The 16,378-nt window shown below is 36.4% G+C and overlaps 1 protein-coding gene across 1 annotated transcript; it reads right to left on the bottom strand.

The window, feature by feature from the left end:
* Window positions 1–425: 425 nt before the first annotated feature.
* Window positions 426–2,059, bottom strand: LOC131316104 (CASP-like protein 1C1). The gene is made up of 3 exons (XM_058345383.1): window positions 1,764–2,059; window positions 1,252–1,354; window positions 426–930 (listed from the first exon to the last, which is right to left on the bottom strand). Exons 1-3 carry the CDS (start codon window positions 1,916–1,918, stop codon window positions 697–699), a joined length of 492 nt encoding a protein of 163 aa, XP_058201366.1. The 5' UTR covers window positions 1,919–2,059; the 3' UTR covers window positions 426–696.
* Window positions 2,060–16,378: the final 14,319 nt, after the last annotated feature.

Raw genomic sequence — 16,378 nt, 5'->3', positions numbered from 1 at the left:
ACAAGCATTCACTTGGGAGGAGGCAACCCAAAGTATTTTAACTTTTACGAGGAGTCGAACTAGAGACGTGTGCTTATAAACCTCTTACTTGTGTTCTTTTTACCACTTAAGCTAATCCTTTTGAGTTCTGTTCTATGTTAAATGGACTTCTATGCAAAGATAATTTCAAATATACGTGGTTTACATGGGTAAACTTTCTTTCTTTCTTTTGAACAGCAAAGAAAGATAAATTTATTAATCAGAGTAAAATTACAATGACTAAAAGGATAGAGAGTACAAGCATAAGAACAAACGAAATGCATTACAATCGACACCCAATCTGCCCGCTAATCACATGTCGTTAACTACCCTAAGAGCAAACCAGATTACATGCGTAGACTTTCCCATGTAGTCAATTGTTTAGTTTGATATTTTTGTCACAATACATACTAAATATTTCTCTGTTATGAGAGTTTAATTATTGCATAACTCAAATATCTTTCATACTTCAAGTACATTGACGTTGGGATTGGAATCTCAAAGATACACTAATAGAGGGACATAGAGGAACCTGGAAATTTGGGTCCTCAAATTTTAGGAAATTACACTATTTCCCACCCTACCCCACTATTCCTATTTCTTAGAACTTAACATATATATGACTCTCACTTGACTTTCTGGCTCTGCCACCGACTCCGTGATAGAGAAGACCTTCACCTAAGCCTTTCCAGCTGAGAGAAGATTAACGGCACTGTGAAGAGAATACAGAACTAGAAGAAAGTAAACAATTGTGGCGACGAAACCGCAAATGAGGGCTGCATTGGCATGGTCACAAAACTTGGGTACTTGTCCGCAAATGGGTAGCCACCCAGCTTGAGTATTTCCTTTCTTCCCCACATAGCCTATTGCCAAAGCTGCCGATATGCTTGAATCTAGTAAGCATAATATCACCTCAAAAACAAAATAAACACCAAATAAAAAAATTAGCCAATTAATCTATGAATTTTGTTTTGGATTCTTAAAATCCATTTTCCAAAAGAATGAATGGACGAAAATGTTATCTGAAACTGATTATCAAAACTGCAACAAAAGGGTTTCTACCAGACCGACTTTGGCCGGGTGATGAGAGAAAGTTGTTAATCCAACTCTTTTTGCGACATTGATAAAAACAATATAACTGTTGATCGAGACCACCATGTACATATGACATGATACGACTATATATAGTAATCGTGATTCCATTAAAAGAAAGAAAGAGAAATGTGTGCATACCAAATCTAAAACCAAAAGCAAGCGCCAAAGGGAAGTCTTGGAAGGAAGAAAGATAGTCGTGAGGCCATAACCACTTGCAATTGCATTTGTGAGCGCAAAATATCTATAAGAAAGGTTTTGCGAGTCAAGATTTAAAAGTATAAGGACAAAAATGAAAAGAGAATGAACAAGACGAAGGATAAAATATTGCTCAATTTTCTTCTACAATTTGGTCAAAATATAGTTGGGATCTACGTTCCATCGTTGTGATGCCGTCATGCATGCCTTGGTTTCATTTCAATCGTTGAACTCTTTCCAATGATAATTAAAATCTTTTTTTTGCCGATCAAGAAAAAAAATTGTACACAATACAATGTTGAAATGATGCGGCAATGAATTTTTAAGTTAACAGACCATTTTGACGACGAATCTTTTGGTCTCAAACGACGATATTCAAATCTACCAATGTCTTTCAGTATTACGATCTTAATCCAAAAAAGAAAAAGAAAAAAAGATCAAGAGACAAAACTTACTTGAATGTTGGTGAATTGGTATACTTGGCAACAAACTTCAAGTTCAAGACAGTGGTAGAGTCATGGCTTGTGACCATGACTGCGGTGGCAGAGATGGTTGCACCCAAGGCTATGAGCCTTAGGAGGAAGGTGGGGATTATCTTAGCCATAGCCATTTAGACTATCCTTCAAATGATCAGTACTGTAATGAAATAGTACAGATGAGAAGGAAAGTTTGCTGATCTAAAAGCTTATATATAAAACAGTGCATGTATAAATAGTGTGGAAAGAAGCTAGGGTAATTAAGGAAAGAGATCTAGGTCATGTGTTAGGAAGACAGATTATAATTAAGGGGGGAGGTCAACTTGTCTTTAATTTTTTAAGAGTTTTTAAGGGGTGACATGACATGTATTAGGTTAACCACTACGTTCACATTATTTATATGGCTGGTATTTTGAAAATACACAATAAACGGCCAGATCGGCTGCTTAGCACCGCTTTTCAGAAATGCCACTCGACAGCATCCCATGTCCCTCTTGACCTAGCTACTAGCCAAGTTTGTACCTGTTTTAATTTGTTTGCGGAAATTATATTTTATGCTTGTTTGGGCCTAAAATCAGGTGATTAATGGTGTTAACTATAAACACACAACACTTATAAAAAAAAAAGTGAACACATAACCTCAAATCGATATTCTTGTTTTCCCCTCTGGATATGGTGGTTTGGAGCTTCTAATTAAACTCATAGGTTTTAATTGGTGACAATAGGTCTAGCAAGATATGAATGTTTTAGATCTCTTTCAATCGTTACGTTCTGGAGAGATACTCGTGCTCATGAGTTCTAGGTCACCGATTTTGTTTTCAGTACGCTAGTCTGGTAGGGCCAGGCTATGACTTCAATCGGTCTTACAAGAATGAATGTGAGTTGATCATTTAAGGAACTCTCTTTGCATAGTTCCAATTTTATTGGGTGTCCACGAAGAAACTCTCATATTTGTAGCAATGTAGTTGGACCAAGTAGGAATTTTCTTTTGGAGATTAAAAAAAAAGGTTTTTTTTTTTCTTTTTCTTTCTAGTTACCCTGCAAATAGTGGCCCTTTAATCTCCTAGCTCGTACCAATTTTTTGCTTGCCCAGAAAATAGTTAAAACTGAAGCACATATGGACAAAAAATAGTTAAGACTCTGCAAATTAACAAGTCAAAATTTTTTGATCGGCAAAATTGAAATTTATTAATAAAGGGGAAAAGAGGGAAGAGGATCCAACAAAGAGTTAGACAAAACACCACAAGGGCGGAGCCCGAAACAAAAGGTCTACAAGGGTCCAAAAAGATCAGCAATACAGCCCAACCCTAAACCCAGATAAAAACAAAAACAACACAAAACAACTAAATCCGGTCCAAGCCATGGACCGGCCCTCCCAAACCAAACCCTCAAACCCTAATTAACTTCAACGCTCACTGCCGCACAAACCACCAGAGCCCAACCTCGCCGTTAAGCTGAGTCAGCCTCTCCCAGATGTAGAGGCCGGCGGCAGAGACCGGCCTACAGAAATGAACACCAAAGCAACCAAGGTTGGGAGGAACCCACCACCACCCCAACAAACCCCAGCACAGACCCCCGGAGCAACGATCTCAACCAGCAACAGTAGAGCCGGAAGCGACGAACTGCTGACCCCTCGCCCGATTGAGCACTCGGAATGGCCACCGACCGGACTTCGGCACACAAAGCGACCTGAGCAGAACAATCATGGGAGCCACAACCACCTCACCACCACCGGAAACGGTCATAGTCGATTTTACCGATCGATTTGGAAATAAGAACAACCTGCAAAACAGAAGATAAAAAAAACAGCCTAGAGAACATCCCAACACCGCCACAAGACCGCCACCCACCACCAAAACCACAACCACCACCAGATCGCCGCCACCGCCACCCCTGCACCTCCGAAAGCACATCGAATTAAGGTCCAGATTATGTATTCACGTTTTTTTGTCTTTTCTTTCTTTCCTTTTTTGGGTTCAAACGGAAGTACTGTTTTTTTGTCTTTTCGGTGGGAGCTATGTGTTCGCCTTTTGAGTTATAGAATTATGGGCTGGACAGTGTTGTACATTTGTGGCCTTTCGGGGCTCATTTAAGGTGATCGAAGTCATGCTATCTTTTAAACTAGTTGAGAATATCAGTCTTGTAAAAAATTATATTAATCGGAACTAAATAAAGTGTAATTACATGATCAAAACACATTTGAGATGAGAAAAATAGTTCCGTTTCTGAAAAATATGTCTTTTACAAGATAATAGCGTTATATAAAAACCATATCCAATCGACATGAATATTTTGACAGACCTAATGCTCTTAACAAATCTACAAGATAAACTGGTCCGTATATAAAAAGCTCACAAGTGCCGCAACAACACGATTTAGTCCCTAAAGTATGCTCTTTCATAGCATTATATATTTTTATACTTTCGAGCCAAATCATAGGGAGTAAATCCAGAGTATAATTCCTCAGAAAAACAATCAAATGTAATCTCCATTACATTTTTTTTTAAAATATTTGCAGCTTCTAATTTCTAGAAATTGTTGAACAATGCAAAATCCAAGCATCCGATCTCCATTATTGCTAAAGATATTTGATGACATCTGGATTAAAATTTCATATTGTAATGGTGGTCAGTTCAACTACCTCTTCAGTTAAATGTATGGCCTTCCAAAACTGTACGGACCTAATTAATTCTGATCTCCAAAACCAACTATATGGACCTACACAAAGACATTTGGAGAGATACTGCCCTTTGGAAGGGCTGCAGGCAGATGGGGTCGTTGAATGTCATTTTCTGTTTTAATGGTAGCCTTTGTATGCTATTTTCGGAACCAAAGCCCTGGTTATTGTGGCTCTTAATTTCAAGTTTTATTGCCACATCATTTTTAAGTAATTCCTCTTTGCATATATAATAAAAGATTTGTTTGTGAGACTTTATAGAGCCGAAATAGAAATGTGATTTCGAAACTTCAAGATTTCAATATATGTTTGGGCAGAGTTGTTCATGCGATATTTTTTTTGATCAGCAAAAAAAAAAAAAATTCATTAACTCATAACACAAAGTGCAAAGATAATAGGGGATTGAGTATACACATAGACCCTCTTCTCCAAATCACACGGAAGAAACTGATTTAGGTCAATAGGCTGAGCCCAAACCAGGAGGAAAACCCTAAACCCAACGGTTGGTAAGGAACTGACTCAATCCCAAACAAAAGGAACCCAGCCCAACAAGTGGGCTAGGCCCAGAACATCCAAAAAAATAGCAACAACTCAAAACAAACACCTAAAACCCTAGCAGCTTCATCCATGCCACCGCGGCCTCCGCATCCCCGCCATCCAAGGCCCATGTCTCAATTCAGGAGCAATTAGTACTGTATTAGATAGAGGATAATCTGATCCCTCCGCTTTCCATGGCAATGGAATTTTGTTGTAAGAATTAGAGAGACTAGCAGAACGCGTGTCGACCCTGTCTCATTGGAACCCTCGTTAGACGTGCATCCCCTTCTTATTTGCTGCCTTTTGCATTTGGATAAGCCACACATGAATGTGCCCATGTTTATATATTGCCCCCATTCAGGCCAGAGAAGATGTTCTCAAGACAATCAGAAAGAGAGAGCTAGCTACTAGAGATATTTTCCATCAAATTTCTCCATCATTTTTCCTTGTTTTGACAAATTATCGACAAGTATCCAATAAACAAATTCAAGAAGAGAGAGCTATAAGAGAAGATACCAAATTTCACAAATTATCGTATCAGTCGATAAACATCACCATTCACACATTCTTTCATCCCAAATTTTATAGACATGGCCGGGGGCTGCCTATTCTCTATCCAATCTCTGATCTCCTCAACTCCCTCTCCTCCTCCACCAGATCACTCTTCTCTTGGAGTCATCTAGGCGAGATGTGTTCAAACCTTCTATATTCGGTTTATCTTTGGCCTAGATCTCAATTTAGTTTATAAAATTTCACCTCCTACATTTTGTTATTTCGTTTTCTACTCTAATAGATGAATGAATGGAATGATTGACAAAGGAGAGGACAAGGGTATGAGAATGCTCATGTGAATTTTGGATTTCTACAAATAAAAAGATTGTTGCTATTTTTTTGACTGAAAAGTATATTTTTAATAATTGAGATGATTAGTATGTTAGACAGAAGAAGAATGAGGCTACCAGATTGTGGGGTTCCGTTTGGCCTGACTCGCTTCCTCTGAGCTTCTGGTTAGGATAGATGAGTTGCATAGCCCTTCACGAGCAAGTAGGAATGGACTAGGGTTTTAGTGGGGAGAAGAGAATGTACCTCCCTAGAGTCCATCAAGGGGAATTTATAGGAAACCCTTAGTTTGCTTTCCAAGTATGTCTGCGTGCCTTGCACGCGTCGCCTGACGTCGTCTCTGACGTCACAAGTGGAATCTGATAATTGTTTTGGGCGTGAGCTGGCACCCCTATGTGCGCTCATCATTATCTTTTGGTATAACCGCCGAGGGTGACGTTATACACGTCACCTTGGGGTGAGTCAGTATCTTGCACGTGGGAACATTGGCCCGCCAGAGTGTGGCCGAGCCTAAGAGCTCGGCTCTAACCGAGCAATTGCTTCAGTAAGTGGATTAAGAGGGCATACACCTTCCGAGCTCCGCCATGTGGACCTAAGAGTCCGGCCCCCAGCCAGCGACATGAGTATGGAATTGTGGAGATCGAAGCAAACTCCTAATCCTTGCTCGACTACTGCCGAGACTGAGAGCACGATGGGTGGTCGAGCCTACGACAATCATACGGAGATAAGCTTGTGCATCGGTACATAGCGCCCTGGTTTAGCCCAAGGCTGAGCCTAGGAGCCACATCAGCAGCTTGACCAGTCTCGATGGTCCGAGCCATATAGTTCAGCCCACTACACAGATGTCTGACATGTTCCAGTGTTCAGGAATTGAAGAACACAATTAATTTCTCTGTGAACTCCAATAACGAAAGCAACACTCAAGTTATGTCATTTTTGTGAACTATCATAAAACAACCTCTTCGCTTTCTGAAGAAGTTGATGGCTGAACGATCCCATTTTTCGTACGTATGAGGCATTGAGAGGGTTCGCAGTGTGGTTTACGAAAGAAGAAGCTAAAAATATTGATAACAGTGATGGGGTCACAGTTGTGTTGAAGCAAGCAACTGTGAAGCTCCACACCACTTGATCACCAAAAAATTTAAGGCTAAATGTAAGTTATGGCATTTGGCCAGATACTAAATTTGGTGACAATGTTATAGTTGACTTAGTAGATGCTTGGACAAGTAGCTCGAAATTTCAACGATGAGGGACTCGGCCTAGTGCCTTCCGGTTGGAATGGGCATTGCCAAGATAGATGAGACTATAATTCGAGCATGTGGAATTGAAAATAACTGGTGCAAAGTACTTCACAAATGTACGTATATATGTTTATAATCAGTAACTTTTTAGAACTCTTACTGACTAGGGTTTACCAAAGCGTTGATTACTTTAATCTAACAAAAATTAATGCTTAATTAAGGACTAATCCAATATACATTTATACATACCTAATTAATTACATATGCATCACATGTATACGATATACAATTGTCGCATACACACATACAACATGCTCACACTTGCATAGTGCACACTCACGCATAAAGCATGTAACACACACAATACGTCACACTCACACAAAGTGCACACATAGGCACAATACATTAACAACCCTGGTGTTTATGATGTTCCGAACAAGCGTGGAGAGGAATTAAGGAGGGAAAGGGAAAAGAAAGGGCCAATGATTATGGACCTTATGGTCATTGCCGTAGTCTTACGCGCTGTAGACATCCCAATTTGGACATATTAAACACCCTTGATTTGTGGCTTTTTGGCCTCCCAGTGATGAATTTGGAACATATGTGCCTCGGTTATGGTGAATTTTGCTTCTTGGATTTTCCAAAAATCAATTTCAATTCAAGTAATTGAGTTCTAAGCGCTCAGGACCGTTTCCAAGTGCTCTGGACCTAATTTCATAATCCAGATTTTGGCTCATTCCTAAGCGCTCAGGTCAACTAATTTTCCATAGAAATTTGAATTTCTCAGCTTTTCAGCCATCACATGGCCATGTTTTCCACCGCGCTGGTAATTGCTACAGTAATTTTGACCTGAATTAGCAGAGGGTCAAATCATGCTGTTTGTTGTCCCTTTAAATATTTTTATATTATTTATAATTAAATTTCAAAATTCAAATTCAAATTCCCTTGGCCTATAAATAGAGGCTCTCATGCCACATTTTGCACCACCAAGAATACCAGAGGTCACTACGAAATTCTGCACTCTCATACCCATTCTCAAAGAAAATTTCACTTTGCAAAAGAAAATCATTCTCTAAAATCAAGGCAATTTCCAATGTTTTCAAGGAAAATTCCGAAGATGAGGAGTGGTGTGAAGTCCTAGTTTTTGGAATTTTTACACCAGTTTCCACCTTCAAAGTTCATTCAAGAAGCAAGAATTCACTCAAGAAGGTAGATTTCTTCTATTTTCTTTCAAACTAAAAAAACCTCAATCCTTTTGAGGGAGGTCATGTAGCCCACTTCAGAGCATCATAATGGAAGTGTGGTAGAATGATCTTGATAAAAAATCAAGAGGAAAAGAGTTGCAAAGAAAGTTTTCAAATTGGTTTTGTAGCACTCCCGAGCGCTCAGGAGTGCACTCCCGAGCGCTCAGGAGTGATTTTGGTTATATTTTGCGTTTTTCAGTTGAATGCTCAAGGGAAAATGGGATTTTCATAGATTTATGGTATCTTTTCCACATTTTTGAAAGCAATTTAGTTCTACGGTTATTTCCAAAAGCTCTTTCTTTTTATTGAACAAAATGAAAAGCGATGCATCTAGATCTGCATGGAAAACCATAGTTCCCTTGAAGATTCTGCTCTTAATATCCTTGTTAACTTCAATAGTAGTCTGGAAGATTAGTTTAGTTTCAATTTCAAGATGCAATGATGCGGAATTTGGACGACCAGGATCAGTTCTTGGCTGTTTGAACTCTTTGCTGAGCCTTATTTCATATTTCATTAGTTCCATATATCGCTGTATTTTTGTCTAACAAAAATTTGCAGGATGTAGCAGCAGTACTCCTGAGCGCTCAGGAGTGCATTCCTGAGCACTCGGGAGTGATCTCAGAAACAGAGGTTGTATTCTTCATGCATCATCCCATACTTTACTTCATATTAATGATATACATTGTACACTAGCACATGCATACACAAATTTACCTGTTATACTTGTCAAAACGTGCTAGTTGCTCAGTGAAAGATAGACAATGCAACAAAGAGTATTTTCAAAATCCCTTAAATGTTTAGTAGAGACCGACCCCGTGTCGGGCGAGAGGGGTGCTGTAAAACCATTCCCTTCTCGTAACATGGTTTCTGAACTCAAAACAATCTATGGTTTTCAAATTCAAACAATCATTTTCAACCAAAAACGATTTCTCGGGAGGCGAACCATAAACCCGGGGGGCGACTCCTCAAATTTTCAAATCAAAAGATATTTTTCGGGCCGCCCCGATCCACCCGGGGCTGTGATAGCCAACACGCACATCTAGAACTACTCGGTTATAATTACACTGGCCCCTAAGAAAATCCTTTTTTGGGGAAGGAGGCAACAAGGCTAAAAATGGAAGCATTTTCTTTTCTCAAAATTTATTTGCTATTTCTTTTCCATGCTTAATGTAGTGTTTTCTATTGTTATTGAAAGTGTTTTTCATTCTCATCTAATGACTTGTGATATTTTTTTTTTTGGTTGTTTATCAGTTAGATAATAGGCTTGAAAATTATGAGATGTATACCAATTGAACAATGACGAACCGTCATAAATATTTTTCCCCCTTATACAAAAGGTCTATAGAAACTTGTGATAAAAATGTTATGGAATTTTTTTCGCTAGTAGGTTGCCGATTTTGAGTTCAATAACAAGAGAATCTGAGAATGAGAATTGTTTTTTTTTGTCATTAGAATGAGAAGTTTACAAACATACAATTAAACAAGAGAAAATAGTCAAGAAACTTGAGTATATGTGTGGATCAAATCCACTTATGCCTAGTTTCTTTTTTCGGATTAGAACATGAACTGAGAATTCAAGGTATCACAAATCAAGTGCTCGGTAGAAACTTTTATGGTCACGATTAATGGTAAATAAACTTTTCAGCAAAGGGTTTTGAAACAATTTGTATGTCGTTATCATTTTACCAAATATGTTATCTTGATGCATGCAAATTTTTATTTTTTGGTGCATGAATGCCTCTAGTGTAGTTTGTGACAGTGAGCTCTTTGCATATATTAGCTTATTATTTAAATTCCTGAAATAATACAACAAATTTTAGAAAGAGAAGTAATAGAGTCTACATCTTGTTTTATTCCACCTTAAGCTTCCCATAACAAAGGTCATATATATAAAATATGCTCTATTATCATTATCTTCATCCATATTGTTCGACTACATTGTCTACTTCTCTATATATACTTGTCTTTCATTTGCAACTGAGAGATCTAGTGCAATGTATTTCCACCGAATTTTTCTATTTATTCTTGCTATGTTGTTTGTGACTTCCAATCATGAAATCCACTCCTCAAGTCATTTTTGTGAACCATCATATCACAACCTCTTTGCTTTGTGAAGAAGTTAGTGGCTGAATGATTGCATTTTCTTTATGTACGAGGCTTTGAGAGGCTTCGCAGCATGGTTTACATAGGAAGAAATTCAATATATTGCTAACATTGCTGGAGTCACAGGAGTGTTGAAAGATCAAGCAACTGTGCAGCTCCACATCACCCGATCACTAGAATTTTTGAGGATAAATGTAAGTTATGGCATTTGGCCAAATATTAACTTTGGTGATAATGTTATAATTAGCCTAGGTCCCGTTCTGCTAAAGAAAATAAGTACTAATTTTATACAATATTAAATTTATTCTTAATTAAGGACTAATCCAACATACATTTATACATATTTAGACATTACAGTACCTAACTAGCTAATTACATATACATCACATGTATATCATACTAGTTTCACACATACATACAACATGCTGACACTTGCACAATGCACACCCACGCAACACGCACGCATAAAGCACGTAACACGCACAACACGTCACACGCACACAGAGTGCACACCTAGGCACAACAGTGCACATTAACAACAATGGTGTTACCGAGTAGTCTTACGCGCATCTAGAACTACTAAGTTATAATTTCAAATATTTTTTATTCTCATCTAATGACTTGTGAATTTTTTTTTCTTTGGTTGTCTATCAGTAGGAGAATTGAATTGAAAATTATGAGATATATATACCAAATTGAATAATGAAGAAGTCATAAACAACCGTTGTAAAAAATTTTCTCTGTATACAAAAGGTCTAAAAACTTGTGATAGAAATGTTTTTGAAATTTTTTAGATTGTAGGTTGCCGATTTCAAATTGCATAACAAGAGAATCTGATAATGAGAAGTGTTGTTTTTTTGTGATCATTAGAATGAGAAGTTCACAAATATACAATTAAACAAGAGAAACTGGTCCAAAAACTTGAGTATATGTGTTGATCAAATTCACTTATGCCCAGTTTGTTTTTTCGGATTAGAACATAAACTGTGAATCCAAGGTACCACAAATCAAGTGCTCGGTAGAAACTTTTTCGGTCATGATTAGTGGTAACTAAACTTTTCAGCAGAGGGTTTTGAAATAATTTCTATGTCGTTATCATTTTATCAAATTTGTTATCTTGATGCAACCAACTTTCTGATTTTTGATGTATAATTGCATTGAGTGTAATGTATGATAGTGAGCTTTTTACATATATATTAGCTTATCATTTTTTGTTAAACTAATAGGAACCTTTATTGATGATAGAACAAATATTACATCCAAACTAATAAAAATAGTCATCCCTTACCAAGGAACTAGCTAACCAAGTGGAGGGATGAGCACTTTGGTGACAATGTAAGTTATGGCATTTGGCCAGCTACTAACTTTAATAACAATGTTATAATTAGCTTAGGTCCCGTTCCGCTAAGGAAAATAAGTAGTTATTTTATACAATATTAAATTTATGCTTAATTAAGGACTAATCCAATATACATTTATACATACCTAGACATCACAGTACCTAGCTAACCCCCTCAGTTTTCTTACTAAGTATAGTACATCTGTAGACTTTGTATGTAAAATTGAGGTAGGATGGTCCCTTCAACTATTGCACTCTTTTCTCAATATAGAAGAAACATGTACTTCTTTCTCAAAAAACAAAAGAAACTTGTACCCTCTCTCTCTCTCACAAAGTAAAAAAGTAGGCAACAACATCCAAGAGAATCAAAAGTAGGCAAAAAAATCGTATTCTCCTCTGGTCCTCCCTCCCTCCGTCTCTCTCTCTCTCTCTCTTCTCTGATTCTCTAAAAAGGGGGTTTGGGGGGTGGAACAAATGCCACTACTTAGCGGAAAGATTAATGAGAAATAAACTTCTGAAGAAGTAGCAAGGAACCGATACTACAAGAAAAATTACATTGGGTGACGAATAAAAATCATCACAAATTGCATATTTTTCGTCACAAATAATATAGGTGACGAAAAAAAAATTTGTCCACTAAAAGTTATCGAGGATTCCTGTAACGCCCCGATTTTCAGGAAGCACTATAAAATAAAATCTTAAAAAAATTTGCTAAATAAATATAATTTTTCAAAATAAAGTTTAGCTATTACAGTCACAAGATAAATTTACTGATTCAAAATACATTAACTTCAGAGCTGACTCTAGGCTTGATACAAATCCGAAGCATACTCGATCTTCGTTCCTGATATTCTTTCCGTATCGAACTGCACCATTTTTGAATCCTCTCTATTGAATCCTGCGCCCTCTGACAAATTGATCGCCGAAGCAAATGATTTGCCAGGATACAGACGTATCCGTGAGAGATAATTCACCCAGTACAATAATCCAACCCAATCACCCCTCTTACTTTACAATTAGCAGGTAACAAGATAATATTGAATCGAAGAAGCCAAACAAATATTCTCTACATAAGCCAGTTCATTACTATCCATAACCTAATGTGAAATCTAAGATCTTTCCACGAGATCTTTCCTCCCCAACCGCTAGCCATGCTCGGTCCGATGAGGTCACTTCCCTTTGCTGTCGCAGGTACACCTAAGTTATATACCGAGTGTGCACCCCAATAACTACAACAAGGGGAAAGCTTATCATGCCTGAATCGCAACTAGGGTTCGCCTATCTTATATACCACTTCAAAATCATCACTGGACACACGCCAGTCTATCAATTCATCACTGGACACTCGCCAGTTTCAATCAATTCATCACTGGACACTCGCCAGTTTCAATCTCATCACAAATCCCATCATGTCTCAAAATCACGCCTGCAGGCAATCTAGAAATAAAACTTTCCAATTCATCCATTACTTAGCATCGTCTAGATGAATTCTATTCGCATACCACCCCATGTCTTTAGGGTCCAATCTAGCACTCAAATCAAGCAGTGGTGTAGCATACAATTAATCGAATAATAAACAAACAATCAGTAAGCAATGTAATCACGCAACTTTTTATGAATGAGCCATTGCCCTTAATATTGTGTGGCCAAGGTGATAATAAGTAAGAGCTTTTTAAAAGAATTTAAATTTTTTTTTTCTAGACTCTCATTAATTATTTCTAAGTAATTAAATTGATTAAAAACTAATTAAATATATTAATTAGGTAAAAATATTAGAATAATTAACATGACCTTAAATAAGAGTCCTAAAGGTCCTATGCAACTAGTTGAGTGTCAAAAGTTGGGTTCGGAGAGTCGCAGGATTATTTTAAATAAAGGTATTAACGAAAGTTGCCGAAAGTAAAATAAATAGTTAATAAATAAAATATGTTGAGCTTAACAAAATTTCATCTTTGGAATGTAGGGAGTTTAAATAAAATTACTCAGGCATTAATAATAAGGTTTATAAGGTCGTAAAGTAATTTTGATTGGGAACACTATAGAAATAACAATAAATAGTAAATTAAATAAAAAAATATTAATTTAACAAAATATCATCTTTGAGATGCAAGGAGTCCAAAAAAAATTAGTTTGGGTGTTAAAACGTTGTTTGGAAAGTCGCAAAGATTTTTCGGTTGTAAACTTTGATAGATAACTAATAAATAATTTAATAAATAAATAATTAAATAAATAAAATATGATCTTAACAAGTTATGGTCTTTGAGATGTGAAAAATCTAGAAAAAATAGTTCGGGTGACAAAGATGAGATTTGAAAGGTCGCAAAGTTATTTCGAAATATCTAAAATTAATAAATAGGAGTATTATTAATTTAAAATTTTTTAGTAATCAACTCAATCTACCAGATAAATTAAACTGATATAATTAATACGTTTTATACTAAGATGATATTACATTATATGAAAATAATATCAAGTCAGTATCTTTTTATAACATTAATATCAGAAAGATTGTAAAATAAATATCATAGGGGTCGTCTTTTTCATAAATAATTACAAATAAAGTGTCAGACTCAAAAATAATATCAAATTGATAAATACAGCAGAAAACGCACAGTGAACTATATTTTTTCGTTCGGGACATAGGGTTAAGCATATAAATACTTAATATACTTGAAGAAGGGGTTGGAATAGATTATAATACCTCGAGTTGGTAGAGTTAGATCAAAAATTGAAACTTTGAATTTGAAGGAGATGACTTCGGATTTTGTCGCGGGGGAACCTTGGGGCCGAATTGGATGACGTTTAGGGATGCTTAGAGTTGTAGGAAGTGATTGGAACGGGGGAATTGGGTTTCGGTTGAACGTAGCTATGAAACCTACTTTTCTCACTCTAACTTTCTCTCTTTAAAACTCCATTGATTGGAGCTTGGATTTCTTCTGTTTTTCTCTTTTTTTTTGGTCGGTGGAGTGTGGGAAATATCGTGGTATTTTCATGGGTTAATGGGGTGGGGTATTTATAGGAGAATTTTGGTGGAAGAGAATAAGAGTGAATTTAATGGGGTTGGATTTATGGGATTTGGAATAGACGAATTGGGCTTGATTTTAGGGTTAGGGAGTAAGTAGAGACTGAGTAGGAGACGGAGAGACGGAAGGAGTTTAAAGTGAGAGAGGAGAAGGAGTGTGTATGCACGCATGTGCGTGTAGGAAAAAATTTAAAAAGAATGCATGTATATATTGCATGCATAATTGTATTTTAAAAAAAAGAATTGCGTTAAGGAAAAAAATTCTAATAATATTATACTTAGGAAAAAAAATTGGGTCAAAAATTCGGGTCGTTACAATTCCTACCTGGTGACAAAATCTATTTTTCGGCACTTATAGTGCCTTTTGATGACAAAATATTTCGTCACCAAAAAGTGAATAATTGGTTGGTGACGAATTTTTTTCGTAGCCAAATATACTCATTTAGTAACGAAATTAAATTTCGTCGCCATTTTTTCGTCACCAAATTTTATTTTTCTTATAGTGATTACAGTTGAAGGCATTAATAGACGCTATCAAATATCTCACCTTCCAAGCTTGCCCATTTAGAGGACATGACGAAAGTCTCAATTCAATAAACAAGGGTAACTTTCTACAAATGATAAAGGTTTTAGCCTCTTATAATGCAAAAGTAGATGCTGTTGTGTTGAAGTATGTGCTCCATAAAATGCTTCCTATATATGTTGTATTGGATTGTAGAGACCCGAATAATTTTAATTATTGAAATGTTTATTAAATGTCAAGTTAGGAAAAAATGGTTTATGTGGTGATTATTTGAATTGTGGTTTGAAGTGGAAGGATGGTCATTGCCGTAGTCTTACACGCATTTAGGACTACTCGGTTATAATTACACTGGCCCCTGAGAAAATCCTTTTTTGGGGGAAGGAGGCAACAAGGCTAAAAATGGAAGCATTTTCTTTTCTCAAATTTTATTTGCTTTTTCTTTTCCATGCTTAATGTAGTGTTTTCTAATGTTATTGAAAGTGTTTTTCATTCTCATCTAATGACTTGTGATATTTTTTTTTTGGTTGCTTAGCAGTTAGAGAATAGGCTTGAAAATTATGAGATGTATATTGAACAATGATGAACCGTCATAAATATTTTTCCCCCTTATACAAAAGGTCTATAGAAACTTGTGATAGAAATGTTATGGAATTTTTTTCGCTAGTAGGTTGCCGATTTTGAGTTCAATAACAAAAGAATCTGAGAATGAGAATTGTATTTTTTTTTTTTATCATTAGAATGAGAAGTTTACAAACATACAATTAAACAAGAGAAAATGGTCAAGAAACTTGAGTATATGTGTGGATCAAATCCACTTATGCCTAGTTTCTTTTTTCGGATTAGAACATGAACTGAGAATTCAAGGTACCACAAATCAAGTGCTCGGTAGAAACTTTTATGGTCACGATTAATGGTAAATAAACTTTTCAGCAAAGGGTTTTGAAACAATTTTCATGTCGTTATTATTTTACCAAATATGTTATCTTGATGCATGCAAATTTTTATTTTTTGGTGCATGAATGCCTCTAGTGTAGTGTATGACAGTGAGTTCTTTACATATATTAGCTT

Source organism: Rhododendron vialii, chromosome 2a (genome assembly GCF_030253575.1).
Source record: "Rhododendron vialii isolate Sample 1 chromosome 2a, ASM3025357v1".
NCBI classification, from domain to species: domain Eukaryota; kingdom Viridiplantae; phylum Streptophyta; class Magnoliopsida; order Ericales; family Ericaceae; genus Rhododendron; species Rhododendron vialii.
Note: the sequence above shows the minus strand (reverse complement) of the source record. Positions and strands in the feature narration are given on the sequence as shown.